Genomic DNA, 21,513 nt, shown 5'->3' with positions numbered 1-21,513 from the left:
CAGGGTCTAAGTGGGATTGTGTTACACTTGGGATCCTTAGTTGTACCACACTTTACTGACTAATTTCACTGGGACAGAAACGGATGTTACCGGCTTCATATGCCACATGGAAGTCTGTAGTCGTGTTCTAGGAGGTTTTGAACAGGGATAGGAATGTACTATGTGAAGCCTGGCTACAGGATAAATTGAAATCACTGAGTTAACAAGGAGTAAGCAACTTTATGTTTGGTATTTCAGGGGAATGACACGCTGGGGAGAATTTGATGATCTGCATCATATTAGCGGAGAGACATTGAAGTCTACTGAAGAAAAGCCAAACCTTGAGACAAGTTAGTGTCGGTGCTCTAATGTTCACTAAAAAAATGTTCTGTGACTGTGCCAAAATGATCTGACATGTTAGGCTTTCCCTGACACAAAAGGGGAATCTTTCTGCCTCTGTTTAACATCTGTTGCACGCACACTGACATATGACTGGTTTGTGCAGGATACTTTTCAAGTGGCTACTGCTAAGTGCTCGTGCTTTCACCACAGAAATCATTCCCGAGAAGTGAAAATAGCAGCCTATTGCTCCACGTCGTGTGCCTATGCCTTGCTCCTCTCCCACTTCCCCCAGCCACCCAAATATAATTAAAAAAAAATCCCTCCACCAAGAAGCTTCTTCGCGTGGGGGTGGGGGTGCCGCGGGGGCGGGCAGAGCAGCCGTACCACACGCTGATGCGGGTTTCGTTTTGTCCAGGTTACTCGTGTTACGAAACCCGCGCTCTGAAGTCCAAGAGCGAGCAGGAACATGATTGTGCCACCCTGCCCAGGGCCGTCAGCAACGCTGCGGCTGCGCACAAGAGGACCAAGCTCCCCATGATAGCCAGGATGGAAGTAGAAACTCGCAGGTTTTCGATTAACGGCCACTTCTACAACTATGAGGTAGGAATGTTTGTCTTTCATCTGCTGGATGGATAAAAGTGTCCAGCAAGCTTCCAGACCTTAGCCAAGAGGGGCACTCCCCACCGCCCCCAGCATGGCCAGGCTGGTGTCACTGAGCATTCTGGGGTCTGTTTTCGGGGTCTGCTCCAGAAGGTGGGGTTCAGGTGCGCATGGCCACTGCACAGGGAGGTCCACAGTGGTCCTGCCTGCCAGGGGTGCTCTCCTGAGGGCACCGCCCGCCCTCTGCTCTGTGGCCACAGTGGCAGCACCCCGACAGCTTGCTCGGCCCAGAGCTCGGCTGCGTTATGTCCCTTTGAATCCAGCATTGATCACCAGAGTCCTCATGCTCATGCCCTCTTCCCGCTGCTTTTGTTCCTAGACATCGGTTTTCACTCCAGCTTTTGGATCAGAAACCAAAATAAGAATAAACAGCCAGATGAGAACAAGAGAAGTCATAGAGCAATTGCTTGGGAAGTTTAAGGTAACTCTGCGTGTTTGCCAACGTAAGTGCTGCTGTGTGTTTGCCGAAGTAAGCACTGCTGTCATAGAGAAATGATGAGAACAAGAGAAGTCATAGAGCAATTGCTTGGGAAGTTTAAGGTAACTCTGCGTGTTTGCCGACCTAAGCGCTGCTGTCTTAGAGAAATGGCAACTGGAGCGGGTCACACCAGTGCTGTGCGAAAGGCAGGAAGTAACCGGGAGGGACCGTGCTTAGAAAAACCACACGGGCCATTTGTAAGCAGCGGGGTGGTTGCATTTTACAAGTGTTTCATGGCTATTTGTGTCTAGAAAAGGTATCAGTGTAGGTGTATCAATATATCAAAAGGGGTACGGTGTGCAGTGAAGGATGAACTGCAGAACTGCCTCTCTGTAAACTCGTGCCCCAGGGTGGAAAACGCTGCTGCAGGTTGGGCATTCCGCAGCACGGAGGAAGGATGGTGGTTTAATGCACATGGCTGCGCTTCCCTCTAGTGATGGGCGCTACTAACTGTACCTTGCTTAACACAAAAGCCAATTCTCTTGTAGCCCAAGCGCCTGGGATACACCTTCTGTTAGATCCAGGCACATAGGAACCTTCAGAAAGTCAGAGTAAAACGAGGAGGACTCAAGATCAGTCCCGTGATGTCTGAATTTACTTTTTTTTTCCCATTTGGGGTTTCTTTTGTTCCATCTTCTATTAACATGCTTATACCCTATCAGAAATATATTTACCGCTGGTGCTGTGTGTTTCTCCAATATCTTTGTTCTACATATCTTCTCAGTGTACAAGTTCTGATTATTCTCCATTTAACTTGTCGTAAGGCTTTGCTCTTGGAGAATTACTTCATGCCATCAGTAGGACTTGGCAGTGTAGTACTAAAACGAGAAGTTAACTTGTTGACTTGTATGAATAATAACATAATGAATGGAATTACAGAGCAGGTTAAAGTTGAAGAGAGTAAGTTGAAATATAGGTGTTCACAAGGACTATCTTCTGAATGTGGTCGTGCAGGCAGGTGGATAGGAAGGGATCACAGGGTTTTACCCGAATGGTGATACCCTTGCAGCTACACCAGTCACCTGAGAGGAAAGTTGTACGCAGTAGTTACGGGTGCTCCAACGGAATGAGATCTGGTGTTGTCTAAGAGGGTCTGTTACTGATTTGGGCAATATGGTAATGTGAGCAGTTGTGAGGTTGGTGGGGCACAGGAACCACAAACCTGGCAACATAGCTTTCTGTCTTCTCCAAATCCAGCATGTTTTAACGTTTCCACAGGCGAGATCCCAGTCTCAGGCTTTGGTTTAAACATCTGGGTTGAGAAGCACAGGGAATATCTGTGGACAGTGAAATGCTGGGACTGTGAATCAGTCACTCTGACCAGACTTCGTTTTGTTTGTGTTTGACAGATAGAAAATAGCCCACACGAATTTGCGCTTTACATTATCCACGTGTCCGGAGGTAAGTGTGGATGGCTTAACTCGGAGTGACAGGGCTCATCCCAGGCATCTGTCCCTGTTGGGACAGTGTGGGCTCAGGGTGGCATTCTGGCTTTCCTGAAGACCCCTTAGAGATGTGTGGGCCTCTGATGGAGAGGAGAACCTGAGGAATTGTGTTCTGGGGGCTTTCAGCATGCTACCGGCATGGTTGGTTCAGCTGAACAAGTCTCCACTTTTCCTGTACTCGGAGGGTGTGTTGAAGATGCTTTGCTGCTCTAACCTTTGCCCTGCACAGCCAGGCTGCAACAGTGGGATGCCATGTCCCGCTGGAAGTGCCATGGGATATTTTGACAGCTTTGGATGGCAATCCTGGGGGCAGATGCCTAGTTAAAAGTACTAATTTTTCAGTGGAAAATGTTTAGTTCTGCAACACAGCTTACTCTATTTCTTCAGGGAAAAGCAAATTTGATCTTTATTAAAAGGAATACCTGAAAGAATGGGAGAGAGAACTGATGGAGAGAGTACCTGAAATGTCAAAATATGGAGATGAAATGGTATTTGAAAATTCTGAAGCAGATTTTGATTTAGGGAGTCATGGTCAAGCTGATGGGCCTGGGAGCAGTCTCTTCAATGCTTCCTTGGCTTCCTAAATTGCAAATCCTTCGTGTTGCATCTACCAACTTCTTTGAAAAAGCACAGTGCCACATCCTCCTGCAAACAGTTATTAGCATGTATTAGGTTAATATGTATTAGAACAGCCCTCCAGTACATGAAGGGGATGACGACAGTGCCTGTGGGGGGACCAGTACATGGAGGGGGACCTTTTACAAGGGGTAGGACAGGGAGTAATGGCTTTAAATTTAAAAGAGACTAGATTTAGATTGGAAATCAGGAAGAAATTCTTCCCAGAGAGGGTGGTGAAGCACTGGAACAGGTTGCCGGGAGAAGCCATGGATGCCCCATCCCTGGAAGTGTTCAAGGCCAGGCTGGATGAGGCTTGGAGCAACCTGGTCTAGTGGAAGGTGTCCCTGCCCATGGCAGGGGGTTGGAACTGGATGGTCTTTAAGGCCCCTTCCAACCCAAACCGTTCTGTGATTCTTTCTATGAATCTATGACTTGTTTAGGTAACTAATAATCCCACATCAGTCCAATGTACGATCTTTCTCAAAAAAAAAGCCCACTGACTGCATGGGGTACCTAGAGGCACTGTTGTATGTTCTGTGCATCATGATGTTTCCTGTGAACCCCAGAAAAGAAGCAGCTGAGGAGTGGAGATGTTCCCTTACTGCACAGGCTCTTGCAGGGGCCCTCGGAGAAGATTGCCAAGTTTTTTCTCATGGACAGGGATGTGGAAGAGATCAGCAGCGACGTACGTATATCATCAGTTCTAATTGCTCATGGTAGGTATTTTTCCCAATTAGCACAGTTGCTAATGTGCATTTCTTGTCATCTTCTTGATAGGTTGCTCAGTATATTCAGTTTCACCTTCCTTTTTTGGAATCGATTCTGCACAGAATAAACAAAGAAGAAGAACAGGAGATACAACAGACAATTGCAAGGTAAGTTGAAGTCAAGTGAGTGAGCTCATTTTGAGTCCAGGAGAATATTTATAGTGAAGGGTTGGCTTAGGAGGTGAATGCGTCTGTGTAGCCAAGTGCAGTTAGAACACTGCGCTGTGGCTACCTAAGTGAAACTTGGTGGGATTTGTAATCCCTTCTATATTCTGCTTACCCAGAGAGGCTGTGCTGTTAAAGATTCCAGAGTAAATACTGACTGCATACACATGGGGATATCTTTCCAGGAAATTTGGACCTTCAAGGTGATTGGACCTTCAAGGTGATTCAACTGGAACAGGTTGCCCAGAGATGTTGTGGATGCCCCATCCCTGGAAGTGTTCAAGGCCAGGCTGGATGAGGCTTGGAGCAACCTGGTCTAGTGGAAGGTGTCCCTGCCCATGGCAGGGGGGTTGGAACCAGATGGTCTTTAAGGTCCCTTCCAACCCAAACCATTCTGTGATTCTATGATTCTGTGATTTCTGTTGACTTTGTTTGTCTTCCGAGCCTTAGGCTGTTTCCTCAGTTTCTACTTGCTGCTGTTTATTTCCTTGGAAGGTATAAACGTGGTACATACTGTGGCGCTGTTTAGGTAGCGTAGTGTTTGAGCTACGTCAGTGCCAAATACTGCACGTCCCTTTAAAACTTCACTTCTGACAATGGCATGAGTTCTTCTGATGGTAGCTCAAAATGTACCACGGGTACAAGTTAGACCTGCCCCGGTATTTCCGAACACATATGAGAGTCCTGAGGTCAAAAGCAGTGGCTGTGCCAGCTGTGGATCTGTTATTAAACCACGGGCTGATAATCACTTTGAATTGAAGTGGCCAGGAAATGTAAACAAAAAAAATAAACACCGATTGCCATTTGCTATCGGGAAAGATTTTGTTACAGCGTTTTTCAGCCATTCAACTAGCACGTTAGAATTTGGGTTGACTTTTTGCAAGATTCTGTATTACTCAAAGGCATTTTTATTTCCCTCCCTCCTCAATCTCAGGTACCTAAAGGAGAAGAGTATGATATGCCAGCACCTTCACAGTCGAACTGTTAAAAAAACAGAGACTACTGTTTGACGCGGATGGCCTCTTGCAGAGAGCCCAGCACCACCTTGGCTGGAGGGAAGTCAGTATGCTTGCGTGGATGGGCCGTGAGCGAAGGGCACTTAAAGCACAGGGGTGTTCGGTGCTGAAGTTTCTCTTGGTCGTTGCGCAACTGAAACGGAAGCCGCTCCTCTACAGCTCTGGAATACAAGTTGGGAACCACGCAGGAAGATGCACTAGATCCCCAGAAAGACAGATGCTGAATCTAGCTTGGAACTTAAGACAGGGAGAGGAAATCCTGTGTAAAGCACAAGGCTTTAAAACCTACTCCTTTACTCATAAGCAAAAGTCTAGCATATTAGAAAAATATTGCAATAACCAGTATGTTACTTGTACAGGAAATAGAAGGAAAACCATATACTTGATTTTCCTATTAGAGAAAAGCTGGATTATCCTAGGAGGAAGCTTTTTCAGTAGAGATAAGTGGCAAAAGGTATGTATGCAGCTAAGGCTGCAGCCAGGCTTTTCACTTAGGAAAAAACCACCTGTGCAGTCGCCAGCTGAAATCCCACTGGCTTCAGATTGGCAGATGCCTAACTTGCTTCAGCTTTGAGCTGCAGTTAGAAAAACACCAGTGGAAACCTCCCACTTGATAGCTACTCAGCTCTTAAACATAAGAGGGAATCTAGCCGTGAAATATGAACTGCGAAGTAAGCACGCTCACTAATTACTGTTGCATCTGCTTGACTGAGTCCTGGAAGGCACCTCAGCATTTTTTGTTGTTGAAACAAATGGTTCCCTGTTACTTCCTGTGTTTGGTATTTGAAGATGGAAATGAGAAGGATTCAGTGAGAGAGGCTGAACAACTCGGCCGTGGTGGGGTTGGGTTGGCAGCATTCCCACAGCCCCAGGTTCGGTGCAGTCTGGCCGCAGCGCACTGTACAGTAGCCAGCTGTCGGGTCCTGTCTGGCTGAGTCGTGCTGAATATTAAAGCTCAGATTGCAGAGATGTAAATAAAATCCAATTTGTGCACAATTAATTGCCCTCCTGTATTAGTTTGTCTTTCGTAAGTGGTATCTGTGTTTTGCTTCGGCTACCTTTGGCTTACGCAGGTAACGAGACAAACACTGTGAGAGGGAGGGAGTCAACATGCAGAAAACGTGGCCTAGAAACCGTGTGGAATAAATCAAGTGTGAAAAACTTCACGCTGCCTGAGATGATGTTGCTTGGATGGTCATTTAAAAAGAAAGCTCCGTGTGCTAATTGAAGCTGTTGGGGCTGGGACAGGGGGTTTATTTTAACGTACAGTCTATTATCATCCTGCCCAGGCAGAGAGTCATGGCCAAGGGAGCGCGGAGGGGAGAAATAACAACACTTCAGCAGTCAAGATGCCTTAGAGGTGCAAATACAGGTTCCTTGAAGGAGCAGAAGCATGCACACAAGTGCCTCTGAGATTTCCTCAGGGACCCATCCGGAGATGTTAGCCACGGTTTAGGAGGTGTGAAACTCCCGCTGGAACATCACAAGTTGCTCGTGCAAGGGGAGGTCAGATTTCGGTGGAGTTTGTATCCCAACCCCAGCAGCAGTGGCTGTTCCAGCAGTGTCCTGGGTGGGGTGTTTTGTTCCCTGGGACCAGGCGTGTTCCAAGCACCAGCTGGCTGTAGCAAAGCGCTATGGGAATGGTGCTGGAGTCGGAGTAGGAACAGACCTCTCTGCCTGCATTTCTGGCTTTGTTCTCCTTCAATTACGATAAGGAGCAAATCAGAAACCATTTGGAAAGCAATATTCTGGTAGCTGGAGCTCATGAGCAGGGCAGTAAGGTGGTCTGCGCTCATTAGAGACTGGCAAGCGCTACGGGGATCGCTGCCCACGCTGCGGCACCTGCTTCTCATTTAGACCAGGAAAAAGCACTGAAACATTCCGACGTGGAGTCGGCAATTTCTGGTGCGTGTTCCAGTTTGGAGAATGCTTGAGTAGTTGTATGAAGGTGCAGCATGAAAATATTGGATTATGAAGGATACATAATTCCTTGGTCTGAGGTTAAAGAAGAAACCAATGCACAGACCGTGTGGAAAAAGTGTTTTCAAGTAGATTCTCCAGCCCTCTGTATATACAGAATTCCCAGAATGAGCCATTTTTGCCACCACCTGATGTTAAATACTTGAACCCTTTCTATTTCACTTGTCCTGCAGAATTGGGACTGAAGGATGCTGGAAAATAACTACGGACCACAGGACAGATTATCTAGAGTCTGCTGGGTCTAAAGGACTAGGGAAATAGAAGTGAGACTTCACTGTGGTGTTAGTCCTTTGTGGTTGCTGTGCCGGTTTGAATGAGTCGTTGCAGGAAAATGCGGACAAGAACAGGGGAAGAATTTATTCCAAAGGATTGTTGGATATTCAAGGTAACACAGCAACGGAAAACAGAAATGACAGAGGAAATGGGGGTTGCTTTTGAATTTGGAGCCTGAGCTTTTAACTCTAAAGGCAGCGATCAGAGTATGAATTTGAACTACCAAGAAAAACCCAAAGTCATCATTGGATTTCAAAAATAAGAAGCTGAAAATGCAAATCACCCACCCCGATTCCAGAAGACTGATCTCTGTCAGAACATAAAATCTTAAGAGAGCAGAGCACTAAGAGAAGCCCAAGGTGGCCATATAATCATTGGTTTGGCACTGAAAAAGCCACTGACACTTGGGTGAAAAAGTGAAATATTTTAGTGTTGCCCACAGCTCCCCTCCTCTCCTAAACAGTCCATCCAGGTGCTTCGCTCCCCTTACCAGGCACCAACTGGCTGCTTTTTCTCCTGGGATCAATCTTCTCGGGTATGTGAAGGTTTCCAAGTTCCTGCGGCCTTCCTTATTAAACCAGGTGACCCCAGTCTATTTTGGCTTTCCTTTTCGTGTTTATGGACAGTCGATAGTTACTGCTGTTCTCTTTTCAGTGAAATGTTTTCTGAAGTGAGGGACCTCAGATTTGTCCTAATGCTCCAGCCAAGTCCTTACCAGAGGTCTGGGAAATGAAACCAGGATCCAAGTGTTACATGGCTTGTTCTTCTGTCTTAGCTGTTGTTCTGCTTACGCCCCTGGTACACAAGCACGACGTTAGACTTTAATTAGCAGCTGACTCTTAGTCAGCTTGTGATTTGTGATGACTGCGTTGTTATCCACACAACTCCCTAACGAGTAGTTCTCCTGTACTGAAATGCTGCAGCAGCTTAATTACACCCATGTCAGGGGTTAAATTTGTCCTCGTGGAACGTAGCTGTTTTTTTCTAGGCTATTTCTCTAATTTGCCAAGAATGATTTTGACATTTAAAATGTTGCTAAGGGATTTACAACAGTGTGTCTCCCTTTTGCTGTCAGCCACATATCTAATTAATGGGTTTTCTCCTTGTTATTTATATCCTTAATGAAAACATTGCCTAGGAGGATACACAAGACAGATTCCGATGGGACTCAATTTGGTCGACCTCTCCAGTCTGACTGAAGCCTCCTCTCTGACGGTAATAGTTTAAGCTGGGTTTGCATTTTATGGGACGTTTGTTTGGGCAATTGTTCTTTTTCCTGCAGATATTTTGAAATGCTCCTAAGGTAAGTACTGCTAGGGACAGCCACCGAAATAATCGGGTACCTGGGTGTCTCTTCCTCTGAGCCAAAGGCTTCCAGAAAAAATATTTCTTTTAGTACTGCGATTTAACTGCGATTTTTAACCTGCCTTTGCGTTTCTTTTAATGTAACAAGAAAATAAAACTCCAAAATCTGTTTGTATGTCAGACCTCCTGGAGTGTAAATCTGGCAGCCTCCCAGCGCTTTCACTAACCTTGCCTGTGCTGAGCACGTGTTTCTGCAGTTCATTTTCTCTCCTTTCCATGGCATTTTGCTCCTGTTTCTTCTTTCACACCCTCCTCAGGATGCCCAAGATAATCTTTGTGCTTAAGGGCAACTTTACAACTCCGCTGGAGCAGCCCCTGTTAGCGAATGCATGTATTGTATTTCAAGGACAGTGCTGTAAAAACGATAAAGAATTATTTGGTGATCGAAAAATAATTTAGATGTGATTACAGCCAGATTTTCTTAACGATCTCATTTTAGTTTATGCTTCGTAAGCTTAAGATTTTAAACACCTTCCTTTTTTTTTGGCATCTGTGACTATTTAGTATAAGTAAAATAATATTCCATAACACAAGATGGCGGTCACATCTAAAACCTGAATTTCCCTCCATTTGACGGATTTTTTCGGTGGATTTCCTTAAGGTGACGCACCCTCTCTCCAGACTTCAACTGGCTTTAAGTTACTTGCTTTGGTTTAAATTTTACATATCCTTGATCATTTTGAATCAAAGTGACAGGAACCAGAGATGAAGTTTGCAGGTTTTTTCCCCCCTCGGAATACAGCGGATAAACACGTTCGATTGTCAGGGTAGCTGGGCTCTGCATCAGACGGGGCCTGCGGTTCCACGGCTCGGCAGATTCTATGGAGAAGTTTGATGTTTCATTCTGAGGCACCTCTTTTACCCTGTTCGGAGCGGCAGATCGGACAGTGGCAGAACTGTAGCTGGTGTAATCCGACATGACGTCATTAGATTTGGGAGTAAAGAGCCACAACATAGTTTTCTACACTATGAAAGATCATAGGTTCCTGTTTATGCTTCATGACCATTTAGAAGAGAGATGCTCACTGGTAAGTTGGTGTGACTTCCTGTCATTCAGCAACTATCTTCCAACATGCCATGCAAGCTCTTTATGCTGACAACATTTTTTCACTTCTTTTTATAAGTACTGGACCCTGAAAGAAAAGCAGAATATGAGCAATAGCATCAGGAAGATGGTGGTTTTCTGGACAAGTTAAGCGCGTATGGTGGCAGTAGGCAATGTTTTATAACCTTTGCAAGTTGTGTACGAACAAGGTATGTGCAGAGCGCGTGTGCGGATATGGCCATGTGCAATACAGGCTTTGCCTTTCCTGCTCAGCTCAGATTGCTTTAGAAGGTTTGGGGTTGGCTGGAAAACACCGAGATACAGTTCTGCTAGGAAGAGGTAGTGGAATGCTTCTTTGCAGATAGGCTGTTTGGGTGTCTTCAGAGGTGGCAATTTCATATTAATGAAAGAGAATCTTCTGTATTTCATCATTTAAAGCAAAGTAAGGCAAAGACTTAGGAAAAGGGAGCACAAGGCTCAAGGTTCTGGAGGGCTAGTTAAAGTTCAGTTGAGGGATATATTGAGGAGAGAGAAATGAGAAGTAGGCAAAAGCAGGTTTACTGGAGGGTAAAGAGAAGCCAAAGTAGCTCTGCAGTATGATGTTCAGTGAGCTAAAGCAACTTAGGAAAGACAGGAGGAAAACAGAGGTGGGAAGAATAAACAGGGAAAATGTTTTGACCTGAAATCTGAATGTATCTTTTCTCTCCCTATTGCAGAGGAACTCAAGAGAAATTCAGTCAAGACCTGTTAGCCAGAGAAAGACCTTCGCCCATGTGCCAGCAGCGACTCCCCAGAAGCGACAGAGGCAGCTGAGCTCTGCACCTCTAAATTGCTGCGCATAACCACAAGACTAAGTGGGTACGTTCTCCGGCGGTACACGTGTCTACTGGTGCAGGCAACAGGGGTTGTCTTCGGAAACCTAACTGCAGGAATTCTGGCTAGTCAGGCTTTGGGTTTCCTGCTTAATGGAGAAATGTATGCCCTTGCATTCCCGTTTTGATTCAGCATGTGCGGGTGAGAACAGAAACGATACCTCTTTCACAAAACAGGCCTCGGGGTTTTCTTCTTTGCAGCACTGTTCCCTCATGGCAGTAAAGGCTGCTGTGACGGAGGTCAGCTGCTCCTGTGTGATCTGGGGCTTGTATTTGATGAGGGTGATGAGCATCCTGCAAGGAAAGCAACGCAAGCCCTGTGAAGCCGGGAGGCAAGTCCTGCAACGTCCCTCTTGTGCTTCTGCCCACCTCCTTGATGCCTCTTTTTTCATTTTTATTCACCACCCAGCTATGTATCTGCAGCATGGAGCAAAGATTTTATTTCAACGTTCCCCGTTGAAATAAAATACCATCGCTCAGTTTTGGACTATCCGTGGGTGACCCACACAGATGGTTTCTGTGCTGCGCGCCGCTCCGGAGGGTCCAGGACAGCATGGGTTCACCACAGCACAAATGCAGGGCCAGAGAGTTGGGTTTTTTTCTTGTGGTGACAGTGGAGTGTGGGGCCAGCATGCAAGTTGTCTCTGACCAAGGCAACCAAGCACCAGAGCTTTTCAGAGACTGAAGGAGCGCATGGGATAAGGAGAAATGCATAGGCTTTCCTTTTCTGGGAAATGAGCCCTAATTAAGCCGTAAAAGTCCCGCAGGACTTCAGGCAGAACTTCCCTGTTCTTCTGGTGCCTTTTTGTGCTGTGCCTTGTGCAGTTCCTTTAAAGGACGGTGGGAGGGCGTGATTATCCGAACTCACTTTGGACACCCATTACTTCCATTCTGGTGGTGTATATACCAGGGCAGCCACCTGCCTCTGAAAATGACTTTGTCCTCACGTAAGGCAGGTGAATACAGATTGAACCAGATAGAAGAAAAACCTGGGACTAGCATGAGAGGAAAGGAAAGGAGTTTGGTGGAGGGGTGCATGGCTGGTTTTCCATGGTGGATTACAGAACAAGGACAAGGGAAAGGTGAGCATTGTTGGTGGATTACAGAACAAGGACAAGGTGAGCATTGACAGGATAAGGATAAGAAAGACAGGGGTGCCAGAGTAAAAAAGTAGTCTTACTCCTGCTTCTTGTGCTGTAGCTTTTCCTCTTCGGTTGTACACAAGTCTTCATGGAAAGTGAACAGTCCAGGAGTCAGCGATAAGGGCACATAATTCTCATCAATTTCCAGTTTCCCCATGCATGGCCTCCGAAGAGCGTAGGAGCTGCTACAGCAGTGGCAAACTCCGGGGTTGATAGGGTCGCTCAGGTGTCTTCTACATATTTCTCCAAGCACGAGATCCAACTTTACCAAGAGAGGTGAAAAAACCAATTTTACGTTATTTTTTCATTTTCAAAAATCCCTGAAATCTGCACTGCTCTTAGTAAAACTATAAGAAATAACTGAGAATTTAAATTAAACCTTGTTTGTAAGGTAGATAACAGTTTATATGACCACTGAATGCTGACTTTTGCAAGTGCAGAGAAGGCTCAGCTTTTTCAGAATAAATATGTATATGCGGTTTTAGGGACTGCCCCTTCACATTGAAATGATGTGATTTCTTCATAAAACCACGCTTGCGTTTGATTTGTTTTCATCAGCAGGATTTCTGTGGGTTGGTTGGGCTGCTTTTGTAAAGGTGATGTCGTGCAAACAGGCGGCTGGAGGATTGGCTGGACCCTGCTGGCAGCACAATTTATGGAAGAGTTTCAGGAAAAAGCCAGACCAAGGTACAGAAGGGAAATACTCACGTTTTCCTCGGCACAAGGCAGTAGCTTGTCCTGGCTTAACTGGCAGCATTTGGAGCCAATTGTAGTCATTTGCTTGGTGAATTTTATCAGCTCTGCAGATGTCAGCTGAGGCATCTTCTTGGTGAAGCTCATGAGAAGCCTGAAATGATAATTATCGATATTGGTGGGTTTGCTGCACCGGGCAGCAGTGAGCCAGTCACTGCCTTCGCCTGTGTAAAGCTCCAGCCAAACCCCACGGATCTCTCATTAGCACAAGAGCAGGACTACACCTGGTTTTTATAAACTCACGGGGGCAAGTGTAAGCGTGCTGTTTGTTGGAGCGCTCTCCTTTTTCCCAGCAGGCTCTTACCAGGCTAAACACAGTTAAGGGTAACGCTGACGGTTGTGCGTTGGTGGGCCATGTGGTTTTGTTGTGTTACTTGTTTCCCTGGGAGTGTTGGGAGCTTGTCTGAGAGCAAAACTGAACTCGAGCGACTTCTTGGCAGACTACATGAAGGCAGAAGATAGGCTCGAAAAAGTTCACTTTGTTTTTCTTTTTTAAAAAAATTGTGCTTATTAACCATCGTGGCCAGAAAAACCTTAACAACAGGTAGAGCAGGCAGAAGCCACCCTCCAGGTTTGTTGGAAACCTCGAGTCCCAAAGGTCTTTTAAAGATCAGAAACGCTGGGGAGTGCAAAAAGCCCGAGGTATCTCCCCAAAGCAGGCTAGCAGAAGCCTAACTGCAAGTATGTAAGCAGTTTAGAGGTTTCACTGAGATCCTGTACGTTAAGTTAAGCACGTGCTCATTAACATTGCAAATCAGAGCCAAAGTTCCCCGAGGAGGCTTGTGCCTGCATGTTTCATTTAAGTGTAGCATGTGGTTCAGCTACTCGGGTTTTGCCCTGCCTACCGTAGTGAGATTTTTGTTGCAATTGCTAATGCTCACATCTGCTGCAGGAGCTGGATGGAGACACGTCTTTTGCAAAAGACACAGCACCTGTCTTTTGGCCAAATGTATGGCCCTTGAGTTACAGCTCACAGCTCAAAATGCAGCTATGAAGCAAGAACATCATAGGAAACACGGACTGGAGATTGATTGAGTGGTCACTTCACTGCTTCATGAGTTGGGTTAAGGGGAGAACGCATGAGCGGCTGGAACTTTGTCTTGGAAAAGGTAAAAAAAATATCCTAGAAGCCATTAATATATTGGTCCAGATACTGAAATGGTGTCTTTTAGCCTAGCTTTTTTGACATGTGGGGCTTTACTCCAGCCACAGTTGTGCCTGGCTGGTGCAGGAGTAACATAAGCAAAGAGAAAAGTAATACTCGTTTTGGAAATAGTAATCTCCTTTCTCCTTGTAAATGTCACAGCTTGTCTTCATGACAGTTTCTGTTTCATAAATATGTTTCTTCAGTTCTTCCTCCTGAAAAAAAAAATTTAATTAATTTGAGGAGTCATTATATGGGGGCAATGCAGAGTGCTCTATTGCCTTGTGGTAAGGCCTTGGTATGTACAGCTGCCTCTCACCTGATACATACCACCCATTCATAATTCCGTTACAAAGTTCTCGTCTGCCTGAAACCTCTATAAACTGCTTGGAAGTGGGAAATCAGCTCAGTCACCTTGAAATATTTAATGTTTTATCCCCGGTGGACAGCTGGGTGAGAAAGGCAGGGTGACTCCTAACCAGGTAGTCACAACACCCGTGTCTTTATCTGAGAGAGTAACCGTAACCGCCTTTTGCATTTACAAGTGGGCAACTGGCACTGCTAGGGAGACCCAGCGAGAGCAGAGCTCACAGAGATGTTGGCTCCATCCCTTTCCCCAGCGTCTCGGGGAGTTCAGTTTTGCAACTGAAGATTGCGAAAGCTCTGCTGGTGCTTTTCCATATGGGAATCGGTTGGGCATCATAGTATTTACTGGGTTTGTTACAGGAGCTGTGGGTCCTCACTCTAGACCTGGAGCAGGGACAGTCGGTATTTGGCCAGAACCAGTCACGTGGTCGTGTGCTTGAATCTGCCTGCGTGTTGCGTGAAGCCTGACGGCACCCACCCCTCTGCGGCAGCAGTCGCCTGGAGCGCCGGGTTTGCAGCACTCTTTCAGCAGGTCTTCATATCCTTTACCAATTCTTAAAAGCATTTGAGCAGAAAATTCGGGGTGTCTCCTGGAATATTCATACAGAAACCTGCAATATGTGGAGTACCAGGAATTAGAGATAAGCCAAAACAACTGCCCTGGTAAAGGTCAGGATGGTAAGGACAGCAGGGGAGTGTTTGGAATGGTTTTGTTTGAGGACAATCGTGCCCTATCCTGCCTTTGTTCCCATTCCATACCTTCTAGGGTTGAGCCATGTTTTGCTCAGACCAACTTGCATAGGATCCCATGCCTTGGGCTCACAGAGCAGACAAATCTGAGGCTGATGAGCTGGACTTTAACGTCCAAATGGTCATCTTTTGACCCAAGAATTGAAACAGCAAAATAGTGGAGTAGAGGAAGGCCCACATTACCTGGCTAAGTGTGTATCTTTTTCCTGGGCAAAACGTTCACACACTCCTTTGTCCTCTATAAATTCCCTGACGTGGGGTGACAGGTCTGCAGGTTTGTCATCGTTTTCTGCATTAATTATGCATTCACTTCGTTGTAACAGAGGCTTTTCACAGCACTTCTTAATTTTACTGGATATGATGTCCTGGTTGGTGCAGACGTAGTGTAGAATCTCTTCCTGTAAAGAAAAAAAAGGTCTTTTTTCTTGGTCTTTTGTTTCTCAATCAGTGTTTTTAGCTCCGTTTTACAGCCCGAGAAGGTGACTCCCAAAGAGAAGAGGTGGCTTGTCTGGCAGAACAAGGGAGAAGGTTGAAGTCCTGTTGACCTATTTGCAGCAGTTCCTTGCTTGCCCTTTGGTGGGTGCTACCAGGTGACCACCTAAACCCAATGCCGGCTGTCCAGCTAGAGACCACGGACAAGCGGTGAGATAAATGGGTCTGGCATGTCAGAAGAAGGCAGAGAACAGGGGATGGGCAGACGTGTTCTGATGAAAGCTGGGCAGAAAACACGTGGTGCAGCTCGGAGCTGCGACCAAATCTGCTGAAACAGTGCTGGGCCATTTTAGTTACAAGCGATCTTTCTGCCCTTGCTGATGACTTCACAGCAGGGACAGTCAGATGGGAAGATCAACCAGGTTTTGAAATGGAAGACCTAAACTCCAGTTTTGGAAAGCAGTCAGCAAAGCGCAGGAGAAAAAAGTATCTGAAAAGAAAACCAAAAAAAAGCATTCAATTTCTGCAACCATATAAATGTTAAATGAGTTTTACCCTATCGTGCATACAGTCCAGCATATCGCCACGGCAGCAGTCCTTGTGCATCTGAGCAATATCCAGCACAAGTTTGTTAACGGTAACAAAGTCAGCTTTAGGGAATTTTTGGCTTATCTGAGCAAGTTTCCTACAACAGAGAAGAACAGTTATTGTTTATATTCACAGCGTGAGACTGCGACAGCTATCATGGTTTTTCTGTGGAGGAGGTAAACAAACTGCTCAGGAATGGTCTTTCCCTGCTCCCACTGAAATTAAAATTAAAGTCCCTTGAAGCCAATAGCTGAGGTTTTCAGTTATCTAAGGATCCTAGGGGAATTTCAGTGTGGGATGGTGGAAGGGAATGTGGCAGGTGAGCATGAAGTTACAGGAGCAACCTGGTGTCAGAAATGGTTAGAAGAGATGCGCTGTGTTTTGCTCACTCTAACTTTCATCACGGAGAGATGCGTTCCTGTCACACTTTGGGTTTAGACTGTGAAATCCAGTGGCAGTTTGCAATCAGTCTGCTGCCAAGCCTCAGCTTTCATTCCTAATCCGTATGTCTCGTAGGATGCTACTAGTGACCGGCACATGGAACGGACGCGGCCGGCATTCGGGGTGACTGTACTGCGTGCAGCCGTGGAGCCACCCGCAGCAAAGGAACACTCACAGAGCCTTTAAGGTCCTTTCTCCAAACTTCTTCAAGATCCCACATGTGTGTTCCTGCCTCAGGCCATCTTCTTTTACTGGCTTCACCACTTTTGGTGCCTGGTGGAAAGAAGATGCAGACTGTGAAAGAGGAAGACAAGGAAAGACAATGCTTTACACTGAAAACTACTGTGGTGACAGTTTTTTAAAGGGAGATTTTTTTTAATAGTGGAAGAAAATTGCTGTCCAAGCTGCCATATGAACTAAGTGTTGTGCTTGCTACTTAGTCACCAGCACTGTTCTGGGAAAAGCCAGAGCCCTTTTAGCCAAAAGTTCAGTGTTTTTAACAGCGGGGAAGAAATGGTCACCTAGGAGCTACGTGACAGGATTTGCACTGCTGTGAGGTCACGTCAAACTGTACCATCACCTGTGGCCCAGCCAAGCTGCACGAAAGGCGTATTCAGCGGGAGCAGGCTGTCCGTGCTTATTTTCCAGCATTACAGGTAGTTTGCTCTGAATTTCTGCACTGGTCACGTGCTCTGAATTTCTGTCTGGCGAACGCTCGGACAGTCAGCTGTGTCATGGGGGCTCTCGACGGGACAACAAAATCAGATTTCTGCCCTGTGCACAGCACCACGTCCTCTCTCGGCAGCCTTAGGACAAACCTGGTGCCTGTAGCAGCGTTGGGGTGGGCGATGATGCTGTCATGGGGCGTGGAGTCTGCCTTGGGCTCCCTGTACAGCTAAATCTGCCTGACACCCCACAGTCAGCATTTTCATTCAGGAGTTCAGGCTACAGTCCAAGAGAGCATTTAAGTCTGATTTCACCTGATGTCAGTGGGATTGAATTCTAAGATCAGGCTCAGATGCTGCAAAAGAAATGGCTGGTATCTGTGCTTCGGTATTTGTTCAGCTATAAGAGAGTCCCCGGCTGCACATGAATAAACCCAAAACCCTCTGTGGCATACCTGTCTCCGAAAGCATTCCTCCGGGTTATGAGTGGGGTCTCCAGCACTTCTGCAGCAGTTCTTCATCATCTCCTCATGCCGGATGGCGACAGAAAGGATTGTTGGGGCATAGAGGAAAGGATGCCTCCGGGAAACCTCATAGATAAAACTGAAACCGGGAGAGAAATGCCTTTGGTTTCGGAGTAAGCCCGTGCATGCAGGGGGCAGCACCCGCCAGGTATTACAATGAGAGCTACTACGAGTAGTTGTTCTGTTGTAAGGACAAGCTGTATAGTGCGGAGTTGGAAAAATCCTGACGGGGCTGACATTTTCCTGGAAATTGAAGTCTCAAACCCTGCCAGTTCTGTCTTAGAGGCAGGAAAACATCTGCTGGGCTTTTAAGGACTAAAGGGAGGCCCTTGGTTCCAGAGGAGTCTTTTACACAGAGTATACAATACTATGGGCTGGATTGATTGTCATTTGGACCTATATCCAAGGCGGGAGGTGACAGAACAGGCTTTGCACAACAACAGTTACCGCTGGATGAAATATGCAAATAATTCACATTAGGAAGAAAAACAGAGAAACTTAGGCTGAACTTTCTGCTTGATACTGCATTTGCTGTCTCTAGGCTCATAACCGTCACATCTAGGCAATGAATCTATGATCTATACTTACTATCCTGTTACTGCATGTGGATGCTGGGAATGATTTTTGCAGGCAGCTTCAGCATCTGGCCTTTCAAAAGGAGAAATTAACCCTCTGGATGAATTTTTAAGGGAGAGGAAGCAGTCATTTCTTTCAGGATCCTTTTTAGCGCAGCAATCCGTAAACCTGGGAAGGTTTTCCTCCTGGCATATTGTATCAAGGAAAATCCTGTCCTGTGAAAAATTAGAAAAAAAAAATTAATCTGTGGGAGGATTCCATGTTACTCCAGTGCACTCCCTGAGGAGGCTCATTTAAGCCAGCAAGCCCTGACTTGCATAAACTCACGGTTTCTCTTCTACCTCCAGCTTTGACTGCAGTGAAAACCCGACTGACCTCCAAAACCTGTAAGGGATGATTTCTCAGACCCCGATACCTACTGTTAGGCCAAGACAGACGTGGATTTCATTACTTACAGCATCATTCAGACCCTTTTTTGTGATGACAGTCGAGGCACTAGTTCGGTTTGCATACTGTGGGTTGCAGCCTAGCAGGGTCTGTGTTTCACAGACTCATTCCGTCAGGTTCATGCAATGGAAGGTGTCTTGTTCCTTGTTCACCAGGTAGCAGTGCTCAAGTCCAGCTGTCAGTCACGCCTCAGCTGGGAACTGTTTTCATTCAGGGTTTGTGTCAGCGTGTCTAACAAATCAGAAGTGAGCCGCAGCACACATGACACTGGTGTTTTAGGATTCACTCTGCCAGCTCCAAAAGCATGTTTGAGCAGACACCATCAAAAACCAGGAACGTGAGTTGATGGAGAGCAGGAAATGCCTATAAACATCATATTTGCTAGAAATATCTAATTTGGCTTCTGAATTTTGTTACACCAGCCATAAAAGCACAACTTGCTGAACATCTTTCAGAAAGAGACAGGTCAAGGATTTCAAAAGATGCTGTGCTATTTGGGGTGGGGGGAGGAGAGAGGCTTTGTTCTCCTCCACTTAGCCTGAGATGGTTTATAGATGGGAGCCTGGAGAGAGAGTCAAGAAGGCCAAACATTTGCCACGTGAGAAGCACAAATGTGCTTACCAAAGGCTTCAGGCAATCCGGGCTGTCTCTGGCTGCGGCAGCACACCTTTTGGCAAGGTCTGTGACATCTTCCACCATTTTAACGGCTTTGCCAAACGTGCCTCCTTGCACGTACTGAGCAAACATGATCATGGCGCTGGAGAAGAACACACGGCATTAAACCTGTTGCTGGATACCTAAAAAACTAATTATATAACTTTTACGTGCAAGACGGGGAGAGGATCGTGGATACCTAAAAAACTAATTATATACGTGCAAGACAGGGAGAGCATCATGTCACCCCGGGCTGAGTTGGTGTGGGCTGGCAAAGCAGGCGAGAGTTTGGCTCACGGTGCCTGTTCATTTCCAACTGACACCAGGATGTTCAGTAGCAGAAACTTTGCAAATAGAAGCTTTACCTGGACAACTTACATGGCTTTAAAATTGTTCTCCTGCAGCTGAGAAAAACGTTGACCAATGCTGTTTTTTTCCTCTGAAAAACAAGGTAATTTGAGTTAAAAAACCTCATTTACTAAATGCTTCATCAAATACCTTCTTTTTTTTGATAGTGAGAAAGATAATTTGGTGCCTGGGTACTAGCACTGGGAGTGGGAGGGCGTAAGACTGTATTTCACTTAAGTATGAGGATGTGAAGCTCTTTGTTTCTGACCTACAATATAATAGGGCCAGTCTCATTTCCCTGCCTAGCTCAGGTGTTGTGGGGAGGAATAGGCTCAGACCTGGAGGGCCTTCAGCTACTTCGATGATGCACTTCACATGAGAAATAAGCACCTTCCAAAACACCTTTTAACCTGGCTTTAGCTATTTAGAGGTGTACTTGACCACTCTTTAGCTACAGATGAAGGATTTTCTGTACTGAAAACATGGGATAAGTTGAGGACTATGTTGGTAGGCAAAGCTCTATCACAGAGCAGCATCCTTCTGTCCATGTTGTGAACTGTGCCAGAGCAAAACAACTATGTTCAATCTATGTGAAGATCCTGTACAAATATTTTTCCTTTGCCACTGGGCCTTCATTAACGGGCAAACCCAGATGCAATCATTTAATGAGTTCCTTCTTTGTCAGAGAATATTATGAGAGATTAGTTTTAAAGTAAGGGGCCTGTTCCCAAGTCAAGATGTTGCTGTCTCACCCTCGTGTTGGTAGGGCTGAGATCAGGGTAAAAGGATCAAACAGATCAAAGAAAGAAGACAGCTTCTTCCTCTGAATAATGTGGGGGTGTCAGCTGATGATAACATGAGTCAAATGACAGAAACAGAGGTTCCGTTTTACAGTGTTAGGCCGATTATTGCATCTGGAAGTCATAAAGATGTAAAACTAAGACCTGATTAATGATAACAATAGGTAATGCAAAAGAAACATCTGAACCCCACCCTGTTGGAAGTTTTCAGTTGTCTCGTTCTAGGCACTTCACCTCAGTGAGGAGTGTGGTCATTATAGGCTCCTTCAGCCACTGGTGAAGAGAAAGTAAGCCCCTTCCAAAGGATAATCCAGAGCAGTAGCGTAACCAGACTACTGCGAATAGCCACCCGGAGATGGCAGCCCTCTCCGGAATTCTCTGTCTTGCTTCCTCACCGACTATGGAGGGAGACTGGAACAGCCACAGGTTTTACTTCAGCAGGTTTTGCAGTCCCTAGTCAGTAGCGCAACCCCGTCCCCGTGGGTTAAATTACCCCCCACTAGACTTCCTCTCAGTCACCACTGGCTGTCCTGCACGCCGTGCAGATTCTCAAGCCATTAACGGAGCGACACAGGTTGATCACAAATTGTGTAGATACCCTTCTGTTGTCTGCCTCTGACCCCTAAGAAGGTGCCCGTGTAGAACAGGCAGTGGCAAAGCGAGACACTGAATAACCACGCGTGCGAAGCTGCAGCCACCAGTATTATGCAAAAGAACAGAGCAAAACTGAGAGATGCATTCTTACCCATGTCCCGATAACTTCTAGGCAGGGCTTTGACTACAGTCAGGCTCACCAATAAAATAACATAAATTATTGTTCTCCAATTCATGCTGTCGGATTTTTGTCAGGGGTCTGGGGTGAGCGTGGTTCATCTGTG

At 46.0% G+C, this 21,513-nt stretch overlaps 2 protein-coding genes across 2 annotated transcripts; one reads left to right on the top strand and one right to left on the bottom strand.

Annotated features, from left to right (window-relative positions):
* Window positions 1-241: 241 nt before the first annotated feature.
* RASSF6 (Ras association (RalGDS/AF-6) domain family member 6) lies at window positions 242-5,464 on the top strand. The gene is made up of 7 exons (XM_010158035.1): window positions 242-329; window positions 737-921; window positions 1,301-1,402; window positions 2,809-2,860; window positions 4,089-4,207; window positions 4,300-4,397; window positions 5,389-5,464. Exons 1-7 carry the CDS (start codon window positions 242-244, stop codon window positions 5,462-5,464), a joined length of 720 nt encoding a protein of 239 aa, XP_010156337.1.
* A 3,030-nt stretch (window positions 5,465-8,494) lies between these two features.
* On the bottom strand, window positions 8,495-19,590 carry LOC104514376 (alpha-fetoprotein-like; the record flags this gene model as incomplete). The annotated part of the gene is given in 12 exon segments (XM_010158036.1): window positions 8,495-8,518; window positions 11,167-11,344; window positions 12,186-12,409; window positions 12,826-12,947; window positions 14,139-14,259; window positions 14,889-15,021; window positions 15,344-15,558; window positions 16,148-16,277; window positions 16,797-16,894; window positions 17,742-17,889; window positions 18,399-18,601; window positions 19,455-19,590. Coding segments are annotated over 12 exon segments (1,732 nt in total), but the record flags the coding sequence as incomplete, so codon positions are not given.
* Window positions 19,591-21,513: the final 1,923 nt, after the last annotated feature.

The sequence above is a fragment of the Eurypyga helias genome, unplaced genomic scaffold (assembly GCF_000690775.1).
Source record: "Eurypyga helias isolate BGI_N326 unplaced genomic scaffold, ASM69077v1 scaffold24268, whole genome shotgun sequence".
Taxonomy (NCBI): Eukaryota; Metazoa; Chordata; class Aves; order Eurypygiformes; family Eurypygidae; genus Eurypyga; species Eurypyga helias.
The sequence above is the reverse complement of the archived record's forward strand: the minus strand, read 5'-3'. Positions and strand labels throughout refer to the sequence as shown.

Bases quoted from the DNA above. Each gene is read 5' to 3' on its own strand.
- RASSF6 (XM_010158035.1), top strand. From the start codon at position 242: ATGACACGCTGGGGAGAATTTGATGATCTGCATCATATTAGCGGAGAG. The intron at 330-736 runs GTTAGTGTCGGT...CGTTTTGTCCAG, and splicing joins AAAGCCAAACCTTGAGACAA to GTTACTCGTGTTACGAAACC. The intron at 4,208-4,299 runs GTACGTATATCA...TCTTCTTGATAG, and splicing joins TGGAAGAGATCAGCAGCGAC to GTTGCTCAGTATATTCAGTT.